We start from the raw sequence: 19,096 nt of genomic DNA, 5'->3' as shown, positions 1-19,096 counted from the left end.
CCCCCCTCGCCGCTCGGCGATGGGATCAAAATTTAAATATTTTGATTTAGTTAAATTAATGAATTAATTCCTTACCCGTTCCCGCCGTCCATTCCGGTGCCATATTGGTGCCAGTGGCCGGCACTCCTGCGCCTTCGGATCTCCGCCCAGTGATCTAAGGCGGAACAAGGGTGGGGAGTGGGGAGCAGGTAGGTTTCTCAGTGCGGGGGTGGGAGGGTGGGGTGGTGAGGAGTGGGGTGAAACTGATTTCATTGGTCTAGGGGATGGTGCAAAGTGGTAAAGTTTAGAGTTGATGAACTTTGCGGGGCTGTAAGGTTGAGAGCACAAGGTACATTCTGGGGGGTAGAGGGCAAGTTTTTATTTCTATGGTTTTTGTGGGGGGGTGGGTGAGAAGAGGTCAGGATAAATTTATTTCATTTTTTAAATGCACTGTTTCTTTAAAAATTTAAATTGTAATGTAGGGCTAGAAGCCCTTTAAAAATGATGTCGGCGCCTGACGCCGTGGCCAGGGATAGACCGCCCGCCTCCTCCACGTCATGGGGGGGGGTTGTTGGAGGAGGGGAGTGGCCATTCCCTTGGCAATTTAAATGCGTCGCCGCGCTGAATACCGTGGCGGCTTTGCAACATGCGGTCTGCGCAGGTGGAATGCCATTTTTGAGCGTATAAAATTCAGCCCCTAGAGTGGGACTTGCACCCACAACTTTGTGACTTAGAGGTAAGAGTGCTACCTGCTGAGCGATGGCTGATACACAGATCGACCGCCCATTATAGAAAATACCTGTCTTTCGTTTTTATTGCTTTCAATGGAAATGAAAATTTGTCTGTCTCTATAATAAGCAGCCGATTCACAACACCAACTTTACAGTCAGGCGATTAGCTGAAAATCTAGTTCCCTGTCTCTGGATGTTTATTGCAACATATGGCATAAAAGCTGAATTTTAATTGTAAAGGAAGGGAATGCCAGAAATCCTTAATGAAAAAATAATTATTTCTAATTGCTATGATCCAAACCGGAATAGATTTATTAAAGTAAGAATTAATTAATATTTTAATAACTGGCTGTGTTAATTACTTGCCAACCCCAAGATCAGCAGGCCCTAATTAGCTGAGTAAACTAAGACATTATTTTCATTACTCAGTTGCAAATATTTAAACCATCAAAATGTCTTTAATGTCAGGGCACTGATCATAGAAGGGGAAACTAACAGCAGCTAAAAAGGTAAATTTGCATTCTATTTCTCAAATTGAATAATGACACAATGCAATGATAGCTCTTAGGATTGTATTTTTTTAACAGATTTGGAAAAATCTACATTTTAGGATGTAAAAGGTTGAAGATAAAAAGTTATGCTCTGTATTCCTCTATTTGGCAGGTTGCAAATGTAAGAGGCATTAGGGATGAAAATCTAGGATCTCGTTTCACTGCCATAACTTCATAGACTTCCTCTGCACTGACCACTGATGTTCCTGACTATGTTGGAATTTGTGAGTTCAGGCAATTAGAATAAAGTGGATAGGCTAGAGTGCCTATAGATGGGTCATACATTGTAGCATCATCAGCCACTATGCCAGAGTGTCAACAGGGCTGGCTGCAAAACCTTTGGGAGGAGACCAGTTGCCATGGTTTCTAAGAAGGCTACTTTCCTTAGCCTTTGTGACTGGCTGTTATTAGGAAGATGGCCTTTACAAGGTGCACCCTATTTCCAGTGCTGCACTGTATGTTTACCTCATACAGATGTTCAGTTTAGTAACATCACTAGAGACAAAACTGAATGGCATTCTGGTGGGTGATGTTAATCAATCAGTCCCACTTCTTCTTTTGACAACAGAGAATCCACCTGCCCTGTTCCTCCCCAAAACCTTAGTGCTGGCCAAATGGGGTGATGATCCAGCATCGCTTGATCCTACCCCAGTATCGGCCCTGCACACTTATATTGCACCCTGAATTTGCCTTAAACATTATAGCATTTTGGGGCCAATATTCCCATGCACTGTTACTGTAACAACTTTTGAGAAATGTAGAAATAGTGAATCGACTAACCTGATGTAGAGCGCCAACAATTTTACGTGCCTCTTGGTATATGGTTTCTGAATTCCAGTGAGAGTTGATCTTGTGCAAGGCGTTTGCCAAACGATTATGCTCACGCATCCACAATGTGTGTATTGAAGCAAGAGTGAGAACTTCATTTGCTCTACTTTCTCCTGCCAGAAAGCATTCTACTCTTTCATTCTGAGTAACATTAGGCTCTTGTATGCAAGGAGTTGGGACTTGATCTACAAAAGGCAACAGTTCATGGCTGTCATCTTTGTATTTTGTGTTAGTAAGAAGGAGGCCCTCCATACTTGAATGATCCCTTAGTTTTATTTCATGAACTGTAGTGCTCCCATAAACAGTTGAGGCATCGATAAAGGAAGTTACTGCATTAATCTGTTGTCGAGGGTTCAGATTTGACAAAGTTTCAAAGGCCGTTCCTTGATCTCCTGTTCCACACATAGGGGAGGAACGATAGAATGTGATGCACTCATTGATTCTGGAACGGGGATCACTTTGAGGTACCTGTTTGATGAATATTAAGATGTGACAAGGTTAATGATACGAAACTTGGAAGCATTGTGAACTGTGTAGACCTTCAAAAGTACATAGACAGGTTGGTGGAATGGGCAGAGAGGTGGCAGATGGAATTCAATGCAGAGAAATGTGAAGTGATTCATTTTGGTAGGAAGAACATGGAGAGACAATATAGAATAAAGGGCACAATTCTAAAGGGGGTGCAGGAGCAGAGGGACCTAGGTGTTGATGTGCATAAGTCATTAAAGGTGGCAGGACAGGTTGAGAGAGCAGTTAATAAAGCACACAGTTTCCTGGGCATTATTAATAGAGGCATAAAGTCCAAGAGCAAGTAAGTTATGTTGAAATGTATAAGACACTAGTTTGGCCTCAGCTGGAGTATTGCATCCAATTCTGGGCGCCACACTTGAGGAAAGATGTGAGGGCATTAGAGAGACGACAGAGATTCACGAGAATAGTTCCAGGGATGAGGAATTTCAGTTATGAAGTTAGGACTGTTTTCCTTGGAGAAGAGAAGACTGAGAGGTGATTTGATAGAGGTATTCAAAACCATGAGGGGTCTGGACAGAGTAGATAGAGAGAAACTGTTCCCACTCGTGAAAAGATTGAGAACGAGAGGGCACAGATTTATTTGGTATTTGGTAAGAGAAGCAAAAGTGACATGAGGAAAATCTTTTTCACGCAGCGAGTGGTTAAGATCTGGAATGCGCTGCCTGAGAATGTGGTGGAGGCAAGTTCAATTGAGGCATTCAAAAGGGAACTAGACAGTTATATGAAAAGGAAGAATGTGCAGGGTTATGGAGAGAAGGCAGGGGGAATGGAACTGAGGGAATTGCTCTTTCAGAGAGCCAGTGCGGACACGATGGCCTCATTCTGCACTGTAATAATTCGGCGATTCTGTGATCTGTTAAAAATATCAGCACTACTGTGATTTTTATTTTCCAACTTCCAGTCAATAAATTAAAGAATTTGTAACACCATATACTATGGGTCTATATTTAAGGATCACCTTTTAGATCTTCTATATATCTATAGCAAGCATCTAATCTGACCAGCAATATTGAGAGAACCGTAAACATTTACAATACAGAAGGAGGCCATTAGGCCCATCATGGCTGAGTTGGCTTTCTGCCAGAGCAATCCAAAATTATTCCTATTGTCTTATTCACACTCCACATGCCTGTACTTTCCTCTGTTTCAAATGCTTCTCTATCTTCTTTTAAAAGTTGTGATGCTGTTGTAACTTCCCATTGTGAGGAAGCATGTCATGCTCCAACGGTCCTCTGCATAAACAAATTATTCTTACCTCTTTCCTCTCTTTCTTAGTGACCATTTAAATTTGGTGATGACTGACTTCCCCCCACCCCCCACAGAGAAAAAGTCTTTTCATATCAAACCCTTCATAATTTTAAACACAGCTATTATATCATCTATTAGCCTTCTCTGTTCTAGTTGAAACATCCCAGTTTTGCAATTCTTTGTTCATAACTATAGTTTTTTTATGCCTGGAATTATCTTGGTGAATCTACACCACATGCACTCTATGGTTATAATGTTCTTTCTATACTGGGCACTCAAAATTGCATTCAGTATTTCAACTGTGGTCAAATCATTGCCTTGTACAAATAGAAAGCCAACAGATCAAATTTAAACATATATTTAGAAACCACCAATGGAAGTCAGTCCCAGAGCTTCTTTTATATAGAAAACTTGCACTATGTGTGGCATAAATTAATTACTTTCCCTATCTCTTCATTGTGTCAGTAGGTTGGACAGTAAGGGTACAGTGAGGTCAGCAAAAATTGGAGGAGGGAAGACTTGAGATGATTCTGCACTTCAGAGTAAAAATCATTCAGGACATTTTCTTCAAGCCCATAAGTGATACAAAATCTCTGTTCCCGAAATGCTGAAGACAGCATCAAAGATTGGGTCAGTGGTATGCTTGGTCCAGGACCATGCTCAGCTCTAAAACGACCACAGAAACCTTGAAATTCAAACATTTCCCTACTATTGTTCATAACCTAAAGGAGTACACAGGTCACTTAAAATTCTTCAAATACCTTTATTGGAAAACAGGGATTCAGATTCTGACAGATGTTCCTACAGTCTACTCCTCCCATGAAAGCAGCTTGACTGGTGCTCTGAGGCGTGAATGCAAAATCATGGTCAATGTATTGGCCCCACTCAACTAGGATGTGCGAATATAGATTATCTTCTGTCACATTAGTTTTATTGGAGGTACGTAGAATTTTGTTGGTTATCTCTCGGACCTGTCAGAGAAAGAATCTGTTTAATATGGTGACTGGTAAACATAGGCTGCATGTAGATTTTAACACACACTGACAAAAAATGGCTGATATAGTATGCATTATGGGAAACTAGAGTTAGCCTGAGTAAGAAGTTCAGACAGGCACTTCACTGAAGACAGGCCGCCAAAGCAAAGATGATGAGAGGCTCTTCAGAATAGGATCGTGGAACACTTAGTGAGATAAGGAGAAAGAACTGGATTTGTCTGTCATTAAACACAATGGATTCTTACACCAGAGTGAGCAATAGAATGGATGAGATTATATTATACAATGCTTACATCTGTGATTGCGAAGTTATAAGAAATAACATAATTAACAGTCATCACATTAGTCTAGGGATAATAAGGGAATAACTGAAGAAAAGTAACTGAATGTTGTGAGGTACCAAGGAGTGTGTAAAACATAACTTAGAGATGTTCCAGCTGCTTTTGCACACTTTGCACCAAAAACATCAGTGAATAGGAAGAAAAGTCAAGTGACATAGTTGCATTTCTGTTTGGGGATAAAATGTGAGAGCAACCTGTTGCAGGTGTGCAACTTGTCATTAGGACCCTGGAGATAAATTTCAAGGCATTTAAGTTCCATCCAGTGGGTTGACCTAATGGAATTAACATGGATGTTTGCTATGACTGATATATTAATATAAGAAAAGACTGAAGCCAATTCTTGCATTTTTTTTAATGAACTATTAAAGTTGCTGCAACTAGACACTCGTACTTATTAATTAGTAAGACAAGGTGTTTGCTAGAATTTTAAGCTATACACAAAGGGACATGTTTCCAGGAACCATTTCCTACATTACATTATAAAGTCAATTCAATAGCAGTGAATTGTAATTCAATAAATTTTGTTCTAATGAATCAAAATTATTGAAGAATCCATTCACTGCCCCTTTGATGCTTTTGCTTTAAAGTGAAAGCTATGGTTAAGCACACACATGTCTCATTTCAAAAAACGTAACTTTTATTACCCAATTTTCTTATCCTTTCTCTTTTCCCTTGTTAAAGGTTCTTGCTGTCATGTGGTTCCACAGGTCTTGTCCCTCCACCCCTATATTTCAACCAAGTGATCACTTCTCACATATGAATCTGACCAGTAGGTGCCATTGGCCTTTTTGACTAAGTGAGTTGGAGTAGGGATCCAACATGGACACACACACACTTATCAGCAGGGGTCTCTGATCAGCAGGGATTCCTGGCTGATTATCCTCCCTCTACATGCAGGATTACTGAGGCCAACAACCAGCGCTTTTACCCTTATCTTAACTGAGATCAGCAAACATAGTAAAGTCCAGGGATCAAACCAGGGGTCTTAAGTTATTCACAGCTCAGTTCTACACAAGGTGGAGCCTTTACACATGAAATCACTGATGTCCATAGACCAACCCTTTTTATGCATAATCCTCCTCAAGCACAAATCAGACATTTTTTTCCCAACAGCTACAATGCAGATTTGCTTCAATGACATAGGACACAGTGACTGCCATAACAAGGACTGAGTTATGAAATGGGATGTATTATTTTACTTAACATTATTTTATTTGATTGCACAGCTAAAAAGAATGCATTCAAAAACAAAATTATACCCTGTCTGCTTTACAGGATTGAATGCTACAATTCTCAGTGGTGGCTGGCACTCATGCTGTATGTGTCTGTCAGTTGATGGCTCAGAACTGATATTCAGGGCTGAAGGGTACACTTAACCCTGCCAATTTTATGGAGTCATTTGCTGATGGAGTCCACTGAGGTGGGCTGAACAGCATGTCAGAACTGACTTGCTGGGCCAAAGCATCTAGAAACCAGAGTTATCCATCCTAACGGCAGTCATTATTCTCCGATATTAATCTGAAGGCCACTTCTGAGCGTGGAATGGGGTGAGGATTGGGAGGTGGGGAGATGTTGAGGTGGAATTGCTTGGGGGAAAGCCAGAAGTCAACTCGGGTGGAGTGGGGGGAGGGGGCGAAATCTCTGATCAATTGTACCAATTAATTTTGACGTCCGGGATTCACACCTCCAAGCTGCGCAATGGGCAGTGATGTGTACCCGCATTACACGATCCCAGCTTTATTCGAATTGACGGTGCACAAATGGAAACTTGGAAACTGGAGCTGTTCAGAACAGATGCTGAACATAGAGTAAAGGCAGTGCCCAGATTTATGCTGCCTTTCTGGAATTACTGCTAGGTGCAGTCAGGAGCAGGAGGAGGGACATACTTTTCCCAGCAATGTAAGAAACCTGCTGCTCTCACCAGGCAGGCATGGTTGGGGGTAGCTGAGGAGGTGAGCAGCAGGACAGTCATGCACAGGGGATGGATGCAACATAAGAAGCGATTTAATGGCCTAACCAGGTCAAAAAACTGAGTACATTTATTGGTTCACCTACATCCTGTGGTTTAAGCCCTGCCCTTTCATTCTATCTTGCTAAGCCTTCACATCACTCCTCTCATTCACTCAACTTTCAGGAGCATCCAGACTTCACTTTCTATACACTTTCTCACCACCCCATTCATCTATCCACTATTGCCACACACCCTAACCCTTATGCAATGTGATCCATCTATCCGATAGTCACTGACTGCAATGCATCCATAAAGTGAATACTTAATCATCACTCATCCACACATCTGTTTATCACCCCTTGTAGGAGAAGAGAGCACAAAACACAAGGGAGAGGGAAAGGACACATAATCCAGTTAATTGATGCAAAAGAAGATGCATGGAGATAAGTGATGCATCTGCATCCCTCTCAATCAGAGATGAAGAGACAGGGAGCTCACAGATAGCTGGGGACAGTATGAAAAATATCTCTGATGCACACATGCTGAATTTATTTCAATTACTCAAGTATGAGATGGCTGAGTGTGGTGATCATCAAGATTGTGACTTTGCCGTGACTGAATCATATCCTTTTCATTTATCTTCCAAGGCCTTCACACACACAGCAAGGGTTGCAGGACATCAATAAGGACAATTCCTCAGAGGATCTCATTCATTGTGAGGGTGAGGGTGCACTCACTATCACAGGGTATACAGTCCTGCACCAGTGCAAATACTCACACTTTGTTGGGTCCATTTACACAATTAGTTGGGTTTTCAGCTGGTGATATAAGCTTCACATGGGAGTATGAGCAGACACTGATGACAGGAACAGCTGTCAACGGCTTGTATTAGGGGGTGCAGTCCTCTCCAAACTCTGTTCAGCTAGCCACAGATGCTGAGCTCCAGGGGATATCATTGAAAAGGAAAATGCTAGAGGCACATCAGCAAGTTAACCAGATACTGACAGATACATACACACACCCTCCACAATAGCAGAGAGGATGGAGGTAGCTACGGAGGGGATTGATGGTGCAGGGAATTTTGAGAATGACTATCTTGGAGAGAGTAGCCACCTCCATGGAGCTTCAGACAAGACTCTCAAAAGGGTCCATGCAGGCCATGTCCACAGCCATGCAGAATTTGGATCCCAACTGATCTACTGCTTGAAACATGATGATGGGTACCTTATCTGTGATCTTATATTGCATCACTGATCGTCACCAAGCTGGTCTGCAGCAGAGTGGGAGGACTTATGTGGCGCTGGCTCAGTAGAGGGATGATGGCAAAAGTGGACATGGAAGTTGGAACTCCACTCAAAGGGCTGGATTTTACCCCAGCAATGTGGGTCCCAGCAATGGGGTGGAAGGCAGGGGGGGGTGGTGATCCCACCTTGGCTGTGTTTTGGATCCCCAGCCGAATTCCACGGCAGGCAGCCAATTAATTGCTTGCCATTGGGGTTGCCGTCCTTTAAGGGATGAACTTCACCTCCAGAGCTGCCAGTACTGCAGGAGGCCTGCAGTAGCGAACATGGAGGAGACCCCGGGATCCAGGTAAGTGAGGTTGGGGTCACCGGGGCCAGTCAGGCAGGTCCCAGCAAGGGGTTGTGGGGGGAGGGTGTTGCTGCCAGGGGTGCCATCGCCGCTGGGAGGGCCCTCCGTGGGCCAGGGATTGCCCCCAGAGGAGGCATCTCCCCTCCCAACCGAGCCCACTCGCAGGCCAACAGATCTCACCTGGTGCTGTCTCCATTTGGCAGGTAATCCCTCCAATGTTAGTGAAATGGTAGCAGAGGTGGGAAGCTGCCCTTAAATGGCCATTAATTGGCCACAAGGCCTCAATAGGCCTGTGGGTGAGAAGGCCGTCCTCAGCCTTCCCCGCTCCAGACTAAGTTCCATGGCTTCGGGAAGGCGAAGGGCACTCCACCATCTGATGTCGCTCGCAATTTTATGGGCCCCCCCACTGCCTCCATTCCCATGCAAGGCTCATAAAATTCTGGCCAAAGTGTTCCCATTTCTCAACCTTTGCCCCACCCTCAGCCAATACCCAACATGCTGCATCCTTGCCCAATGGCCGAGCCTGCCCCTACATGGTACAGGTGGAGTGGTTTTTAGCTGGGCACTCGGGGGCTCCAAATCTCAGAAGGCATAGGTCAAAAACATCTCAGCAGTCAGGACCAGAATCTGAGCAACCTAAATTTATCTCGACTAAAGTCAACCAGGATGCACTGTGTAGAAGTGATAGGAAGCATAAGTTCAAGGAATTGAAATTCATCAAGGGTATGCACATCAGTGTTTGACAGAATGTTCTCGTGTTCATTTCCTTTTTTTAAATAATGCCACATAAAATTTATTGATTTGTGTCACTTCCACATCTTGCCCATTATTGTGCCCCAAGTGAAGGTTGTCCTGGTGATAGGAGCAGACTGCAGGATTTCCTTTCTTATGTTTTGCACTAGGTCAACCTTCGTGATATTAAGGCACCTTTAGCATTCCCAGCAGCAATGTAAATGCAAGGTTTGCCGATGGAACATACATAGAACATAGAACATAGAACAGTACATCACAGTACAGGCCCTTCGGCCCACGATGTTGTGCCGATCCTTTAACCTACTCTAAGATCAAACTAACTACCTACCCTTCATTCTACTATCATCCATGTACCTATCCAAGAGGCACTTAAATGCACCTAACGTATCTGCTTCTACTACCACCGCTGGCAGCGCATTCCACGCACCCACCACTTTCTGTGTAAAGAACCTACCTCTGACATCTCCCCGAAACCTTCCTCCAATCACCTTAGAATTATGCCCCCTGGTGATAGCCCTTTCCACCCTGGGAAAAAGTCTCTGGCTATCCACTCTATCTATGCCTCTCATCATCTTGTACCCCTCTATCAAGTCACCTCTCATCCTTCTTCACTCCAATGAGAAAAGCCCTAGCTCCCTCAATCTTTCTTCGTAGGACATGCCCTCCAGTCCAGGCAGCATCCTGGTAAATCTCCTCTGCACCCTCTCTAAAGCTTCCACATCCTTCCTATAATGAGGCGACCAGAACTGAACACAATATTCCAAGTGTGGTCGAACCAGGGCCTTATAGAGCTGCAGCATAACCTCGCGGCTCTTAAACTCAACCCCCCTATTAATGAAAGCCAACACACCATACGTCTTCTTAACAACCCTATCAACTTGGGTGGCAACTTTGAGGAACAGAGGGATCTGTGGACATGGACCCCAAGATCCCTCTGTTCCTCCACACTACCAAGAATCCTATCTTTAAGCCTGTATTCCTCATTCAAATTCGACCTTCCAAAATGAATCACTTCACACTTTTCCAGGTTGAACTCCATCTGCCACATCTCTGCCCAGCTCTGCATCCTGTCAATGTCCCGTTGCAACCTACAACAGCCTTCCACACTATCCACAACTCCAGCAACCTTTGTGTCATCGGCAAACTTGCTAACCCAGCCTTCCACTTCCTCATCCAAGTCATTTATAAAAATCACAAAGAGCAGAGGTCCCAGAACAGATCCTTGTGGAACACCACTGGTCACCGAGCTCCATGCTGGGGATCCCATCTTCGTCCCCCTTCTACTCCTCCTGTTCCTTCTCCATGTTAACCTCACTCGAAGATGAGCAAGGAGCCCCTTCCCTTTGTCCATGTCCACCTGTAATCCACTCTGATGTGCAATGTTGTGCAGGGCACAGCACAACACTATTAATCTAGAAACCCTCACTAGCAAGTAGTGAAGGGCACCTCTAGATCTATCCAGGGACATGAAACATATCTTTAAGATTCCAATGTCTTGCTCAGTGACACAACTGGTCGTCATGTGGTGCTCATTGTAGCACTCTTGCACTTCATTGGTGGGTTTCTCATTGGCGACATGAGCCAAGTTTGAAGGAGTGTCTTGTCTCCTACGAGCCAGCCCTTAATTCTGCTACCTGAATGAAAAGTTCTGGAATGTTGGACTGCTGCAGTATGAATGTCTCATGACAGCTGGCAGCGAATTTGGTGCACACCTGTATGACCTCTTCTTGTGATTTGACACCAGCTGTGCATTGATGGACAAATATCCCTTGTGTCTATAAAAAACATCTGGTTGCTGTAGTAGTGAGCAGATTACCCCATGTGTCTATTCGATGGCACCCTGAATCCAGCCAGAGAAGTGGAACTGAGAGCCCACTCAATCTGAGGAGAAACTTTACCACAGGAGAAATTTATATAAACTCTGGCCCTGGCAAAAAAAGGCACCAGTGACATGCCTTATCCTTTTATGTGCAGCCAGGAGATCCTCAATATGTCTCCAGTAGCACGCTGGTAGGATCAGGAGGCAAAAACGTTAGTGGTCAGTTTCACAGCCTCTGGTAATGCATCCAGCAAAGAGCAGCTCTTCCTGTAGGAGGCTGCAGCCACCTGTCATTACCTGATGTAACAACCTCAGCCTGCAGAAGCAATGCTCTTCTGAGAGATCAAGGAAGCTGAGCATCCATCTGTAAACCTTGCAACCTCGGACATTCTCCTGTGCATCTCTCCCGTTTACCTCCCTCAAGTTCACCTGCTGATCCAACTACAACACATCATCACTTCTGTGAATGGTGATTGTGCTGCCAAACACATCCTATGTGCTTCCGATTCTCAGCTTGTCAGATTGGAAGCATCCATGGTTGTAAAAAGCTGTATTCATACAAGAAAACTCTGCCAAACATATGCCAGAGGCAACTGAGAAACCAGTTGCAATAAATGAGCTTTTATTCAGATGAGACAATGACAAGTTTAAACACCCACCTGAACTGGTGCCCAATATTGTCTCTGTTTCCTTGGCCAGTTACCTGAGCCACAGGAAACCTCTGCTGCACACGTTAAATATGGAGCAAAGTTAAAAAGCAATTTGCTAAGATCTTATTATCATCTTCTATGGATGTTAATTGTACCAATAACTACCCACCTGCCTGCAATAATCAAATCCTTGACTTCACCGAGATGATTTCTTGCCGGCATCCAAATGTGCCTCTGTTAGATCCGAAGTGGATCGGTTGCAGCCAAAATGCAAATCCAATCAAAAATCCAAAGATTTTAACCTCTCGCCTGCTCTGAGCCCATCAGTTCTTGGGGGTTAAAATTCCCCCTGATATATCAAGTTGGGGAAATAGCTTACATTTGAAAGTACTTTCCCAATAATAAGCTTCCCCTTTAATTTCACAACATCCAACTACTTAACTTGTGAATGCTGATGACATAATTGGGTAGAATTGACCTAGAGGAGTTATTAAGCCTGATAGGTATGAAGGAACTGTATTCGCATATACAGCTGTAATGGGACCTCTAAAACACCTTGGGGTTAATGCCTATATACTAAAACTCAAAATGCCAGATGGCATTTTATAGTATTCTGCATCGGTAATATCCTGTTGCTCGTTTGTGTGCAGAGACTCTGAAGGTGGATCATTGCTCCCTGGCACACGCGCAAATGTTTTGCACTGTTAAATAAATGTGACCTAGAAGCATCAGTATCCATTGGCACATTGTTGTACTGGAACCGATTGAGGAGGACGCTGCTCTAGGAGGATTAGTAAAAATAGCAAATCCATTGATTTCTGGTTGCCTTGCTGCAGCTTCTTGGTGACCCAGACGTCAGGTTGGACAAGTGGTAAAGAGCTGCTCCATGCATCCCAGTGATAGGTCAATTAACCTTTTGGTGTTTAACTTCCTATAGTTTGCTAGTGTTATTGAGAAGGGTTTAAACTAAGTTGGCAAGGGAATGGGAACCAGGAGGTAATATTAGAGAGAAAAAACAAGGTGCACAAAGAATTGGGAGAGACAGATAGCACTAAAGTAAGAAAGAGTAAAGCATCAGGTGGGGTCAGAGTAAGAGGGAATGCAATAAGGCCTAAATTAGGTTTATTGTGTATATATGTAAAAACACAGAGTGTGGTCAATAAGTTTGGTGAGCTCCAGACGCAGATAGCCATGTGGGAATATGATGTCATGGCGATAATGGAGACCAAGCTCAAAAATGACAGGACTGAGTACTAAATATTCTTGGATCCAAGGTGTTCAAGCAAGATAGGGAAGGAAAGAAAGGAGAAGGAGTTGCAGCATTGATTAAGGACTGGAGAGAGAGGATGTATTAGAGGGGTCAAGGACAGAAATAAAAGCAAAATACTGTGGATGCTGGAAATCTGAAATAAAAACAGTAGCTCTGTTTCTCTCTCCACAGATACTGCCAGACCTGCTGAGTATTTCCAACGCTTTCTGTTTTTATTTTGGGTCAAGGACAGAATCTATTTGGTTAGAGCTGGGAAACAATTGAGTTACCATGACATTACTGGGTGTATTCTATAGGCCACCAACTAATGGGAAAGATACAGAGGAACAAAATTACAGAAAGGTGCAAAACGTTCAGACTAGTTATAACAGGGACTTTAATTATCCTAATATAGACTGGGATAGTAATAATATAAAGGGCAGAGAGAGGGGAGAGTTTCTGAAGTTTGTTCAGGAGAATTTTCTAGATCAGTATGTTTCTGGCTCAAAGATGAAGCAGGCATTGCTGGATCTGGTTCTGGTGAATGAGGTGGGTCAAGTGGATCAAGTGTCAGTAGGGGAACATTTAGGGGACAGTCCTCATAGTATCATAAGGTTATGACAAGGAAAATGACAAGGAGCGATCCAGAGTAAAAAACAAAATTAATTGGTGGAGGGCCAATTTCAATAGGGTGAGAACAGATCTGGCCCAGGTAAATTGAAATCAAAGATTGATGGGCAAACCTGCAATAGAAACCTGCCTTTAAAGAGGAGATAGTTTGGGTACAGTTGAGGTACATTCCCATGAGAAGGAAAGGTAGGAGAAACAAATCCAGAGCTCCTTGGAAGATGAAAGTAGCAGACAGTAAGATGAAACAGAAAAAGGGTGTGTATGAAAGATGTCAGGTTGATAATACAATTAAGAACCAAGCTGAATATAGAACGTTTGGAGGGGAAGTGAAAAAAGAAACCAGAGAAGTGAAGAAAGAATATGAGAAGAAACTGGCAGCTAACATAAAAGGGGATTCAAACGTCTTCTGTAGGCATATAAATAGTAACAGTGTAGTAGAAGGAGGAGTAGAGCCAATTAGGGACCAAAAAGGAGATTTCCATGTGGAGGCAGAGGTCATGGCTGAGTTCATGAATGATTATTTTGCATCTGTCTTTACCATTGAGGAGAATGCTGCCAATGTCACAGTGAAAGACGACGTAGTTGAGATATTGGGGGCTGAATTTTACCGGCCCCTCGAAGCCACGGGTCGCGGCACAGGGGCCAGTAAAATGCTGCAGGGAGAGGCCTGCCTCGACCCACGACGTCGAGACAGGCCCACCGCATTTTACCAGCGGCGGCAGGACCTCGGTGCGGGCCCCCCGCCGCACGACAGCGGAACCACAATTAACATATGGTAATGTTTACTTACCTATGCTGATTATGCAGCCCACCGCCTCTCCACCGACACTGCTGGATTTTTAGTTGAACGGGTGGCCGTCACATGCCGTCCCGTTCACGACGTGAAAAGCCGGTGGGTCCTCACTCTGCATTACAGAAGGGAGGAGGGAGGGGGGATACACAGGGGTCCTACTCTGCATTCTTAAAGGGAGGAGGGAGGGGGGGATACACAGGGCTCCTACTCTGCATTCTTAAAGGGAGGAGGGAGGGGGGGATACACAGGGGTCCTACTCTGCATTCTTAAAGGGAGGAGGGAGGGGGGGATACACAGGGGTCCTACTCTGCATTCTTAGAGGGAGGAGGGAGGGGGGGGGATACACAGGGGTCCTACTCTGCATTCTTAGAGGGAGGAGGGAGGGGGGGATACACAGGGGTCCTACTCTGCATTCTTAAAGGGAGGAGGGAGGGGGGGATACACAGGGGTCTCACTCTGCATTCTTAAAAGGAGGAGGGAGGGGGGGATACACAGGGTCCTACTCTGCATTCTTAAAGGGAGGAGGGAGGGGGGATACACAGGGGTCTCACTCTGCATTCTTAAAGGGAGGAGGGAGGGGGGGATACACAGGGGTCTCACTCTGCATTCTTAAAGGGAGGGGATCTGGGATTACTGGAGGGCGCTGGCATGAAGGGAGGTACCGTGTAGAATCCCTTCGTTAACAGTGTATGCTCTGTTTGTGAAGGGGCAATGGCACACTAGGCACCCTGTGTGTGGGGAGGGTGCCAGAAAGGGCAGGAGCATTAAGGTGTTGTGGATGGTGGGGGCAATCGATTCAGCTGGTAGGATCTTGATGTGGTCATGTTGTGTCACTCTGAGTGTTGGCCAAGATGGGAAATGCCATAGCACGCCATATGGTTGATCCAGGAAAGCAGCTGATGTACCCATCAACCCCAATCCATGTTCTGTTAGGAACCTTCAAATACATGCAGGGTTCAACTTTATTTATCATATGGAAATAGGTATGGCCCATCCTATATTGTGTGATTCTCTGCACATGAGGATCCGTATGCACCAGAGGCAATACCAACAGGCAGGTGCGATCCACGTAGAGGCCCCTGGTCGTGAGCAGCAGCCCCCAAGGGGAGCCTGCCATTACAGTTGCCATGCATCTACAGGCCCCCGTGACATGCCATCGGATGTCAGAGCACCAGTGTCAGAGGAGATTGTGCATATAGAGAGGGTGGTGGCACATCTATGTGCCCTGCTGAAGGATGACTTGCAGCCCATGGGCTCCAGTGGACATCCCATGCCTTTGTTCCTTATAGTGGCAGTGGTTTGTAAGCCTGATGCCTTTGCAGTATTTTAGGGGCCCATCAGAGACCTTTGTGGGGTCACACAGTCAGCAGTGCGCCACTGTATCAGGGAGGTCACCAGTGCCCTGCACCGGAGGGCCAGTGAGGATGTCCGCTTCAGGGTGGACTCTCACAGCCAGGCCCAGAGGACCAGTGGTTCTGGCACCATTGCCGGAGAGCCATAGGTTGTAATGTTCATAGACTGCACTCATGTGGCCATCAGGCCTCCTGCCATGCTACCACCTGCAGACATCACCATTAAAGGAGCCCTCTCAATCTAGGTGAAGTTGATATGTGAACACCGCGGCTGCTTGCAGCGAATGTGTGAACATTTCTCAGGCAGCTGCCATGACACCTGGGTCTTGTGCCAGTTCGAGCTGCCACCACTGTTCACTGAACTGGCTCAGATGGAGGGGTGGCATTTTGGAGATAAGGGCTATCCTTTGCAGACATGGCTCCCGACACCAGTGAGCGACTCCACCATTGCTGCAGAGGAGAGATACAACGCCAGCCACTGAGCTACATGAGACACCATTGAGCAGAAGATCGGCATGCTGAAAGAACACCTCCAATGCCTGGATGGATAGCCCTGTACTATGGGCTGAAAAGTCCAGCTCCTTTCTTTGCTGCTCTGCACAACTACGCACCCAATAGGCCTGGCATGATGAGGAGAGACGTCAACAGGATTCCTCCTCAGACTATGAGGACGCTGAAGACCTACAACATGAAAGATGCATGGGAGGACAGATAGCAACCAGGCTCTGCACGCAGGGCTAGCAGTGAGTTAGGGATGAATGGGAGTGGTTTATCAGACAAAGGCTGTCTGCTCCATAGGAACCGACATGAGCTCTGCAAGCCACACGTCGCCCTCGCTCACCTGCTGTGCACCAGTCCACATCTGCAGCATTCCTGTGTAAACCATTTTAGGTGGCATCTGGCTGAGCCAATGTCCATGTCACTGAGTCGGTGGAGACGCTCATGAGTAGTGGTGGCATAGCAATGATGTTATTGCATACGTTGGCTCTCCTGAAGGGCCAACGGTGCAAAGGGATGTGACATTGGTGCTACATGCTGGCACACATCATTCACACAGAGAAAAGGATACACATGTTGGTGAGGAACATTTAGTGAAAGACGTATTTATATGGCTGTGACACCCGTGCATTCCCATTTGTGTCAGTGTGTTCTCTGTAAACCTCTATAATACCTTTTTATGGTCTATTTAAGTCTCATGTCCTGGAATGTGCAAAATTTAAGATTATTTATCCAGGTGCGTCACGCCTACAAGAAGGAATGCTACACTTGAGTGGGAGAAAGGATCGTAACTTCACAGGATACTGGGACACAGCAGGATAAGTATGTGGCAGCAAAGTGGAAATTGCTGGGGTAACTCAGCAGGTCAGGCAGCATTTGTGGAGAGAGAAGCAGAGTTAGCTTTCAGGTCTGTGAATTTGGGCAAATTAACTCTGCTTCTCTCTCCACAGATGCTGCCTGACTTGCTGGATTTCTTCAGAACTTTCTGCCTTGCTGCCAAATTGATAGCAGTCTCACTCTTTAGCAGTCAGGTAAGTATTTCTTTGACAGCTGTTAGGAAGCAGATGCTGGAGTGCTTAAAATAGGGCCCCAGCAACTGTCAAAGCCTCTCTCACTGCGCTGAATGTCCAGCTTCACCCCACGTAATATGGGGAGGACAGCTCAGTGCCGTGATTCTAATGAGCCCCCTCGATTAATATCGCAGGGGCTCTGCGGTGGCCTGCAAATGTGGGCACCCCGCTGAGTTCAGAGGGCGGCGGCGTCCCAATAAAATTCAGCCCTGGATGGGCAAAAAAATTATAAAGAGAAGGTATTAGAAAGGCTGGCTGTACTTAAAGTTAATAAGTCACCAGGACCAGATCAGATGCATCCAAGGATACTGAGGAAGTTAGGGTAGAAATTGTGGAGGTACTAGCCATAATCTTCCAATCCTCCTTAGATACAGGGGTGTTGTCAGAGGACTGGAGAATTACAAATATTACACCCTTGTTCAAAAAAAGGGAGCCATGGGTAAGTTCAGCAACTACAGGCCAGTCAGTCTAAATTTGGTGATGCAAAAACTTTTAGAAATGATAATCTGGAACAGTATTAATACTGAACAGATATTGGACACATATGAATTGGCCAAATGGTTGGGCGAATTGTTACAACCAGTTTTGAGCAAGTTCTCCACATACACGGTGAAGGATTCCTTCACATTTGCCCAGACTATAAAGGACTTGCATATCGATAGCAATGCCGTGTCCATGTGCTCATTTGACATTGCTAGCCTATTCACCAATGTGCCACTTAAGGAAGCCATAAATATTTGTGCTGCAGTACTATATCATGGCAATCTAGACCTGCCACCATTGTGTGAATCAGTATTCATCGAATGTATGAACTCGGCAAATCGCGCAGTTGAGTTCAGTTTTAACAACACCACGTATGCCCAAATAGATGGTGTTGCCATGGGATCCCCTCCAGGCCCAGCTCTCACAAACATCTTTGTTGAGTTCCATGAGAAACGTGTCTTTGAGGGAATGACACCTAACCTCCTACCTCTTGCATATTTCTGATATGTAGATGATACGTTTGCCATATTTGAATCTGCAGCTGCATGCAATAATTTCCTTGCATATCTTAATGGGTCCCATCCTGTGCTCAAATTCACCTTTGAAATGGAGCAGTCAAATGAGCTCCCATTCCTTGAGGTACTAGTTGAGAAATCTGCTAAGGGTTTCACTACCACGGTCTACTGCAAGCCTACCTTAACTGGTCAATACATGCGTTGGGATTCTTACAGTCCACGTGCTATAAGATTGGCCTTATCGGCAACCTTGTAAATAGGGCCCGAGCCATTTGCTCACCAAGCAAGCTTGATGCTGAAATAGAGCGAATCAAAGACATCCTGCGTGACAGTGGCTACCCTGATCATATCATTTCTCGTTATATATCGCACAAACTTATGAATGGACCTAAGGCCGTCATTTTCAGACCTGAAACATGCTCAGTCTACCTGACATTATCCTGGAAGGATAATGTATCCCAAGAATTTGAGCAACAGGTGAAGCTAGCTGTTTCATGCTACTACTATGCAGCAGCAATATGTGTGGTGTTCGCCACTAA

General features: G+C 45.0%; 1 protein-coding gene across 1 annotated transcript in view; it reads right to left on the bottom strand.

Moving 5' to 3' along the window:
- Positions 1 to 19,096, bottom strand: part of tpo (thyroid peroxidase) — a 135,282-nt gene that overhangs the window by 62,696 nt on the left and 53,490 nt on the right. The window contains exons 7-8 of the mRNA XM_068028488.1: positions 4,630 to 4,839; positions 2,042 to 2,557 (exon numbers count right to left, since the gene is read on the bottom strand). Of these exons, the coding sequence (XP_067884589.1) occupies positions 2,042 to 2,557; positions 4,630 to 4,839 (726 nt within the window). The remainder of the gene's footprint in view (positions 1 to 2,041; positions 2,558 to 4,629; positions 4,840 to 19,096) is intronic.

This window comes from Heterodontus francisci, chromosome 3 (assembly GCF_036365525.1).
Source record: "Heterodontus francisci isolate sHetFra1 chromosome 3, sHetFra1.hap1, whole genome shotgun sequence".
NCBI lineage: Eukaryota > Metazoa > Chordata > Chondrichthyes > Heterodontiformes > Heterodontidae > Heterodontus > Heterodontus francisci.
This window is presented reverse-complemented; position numbering and strand designations above follow the sequence as displayed.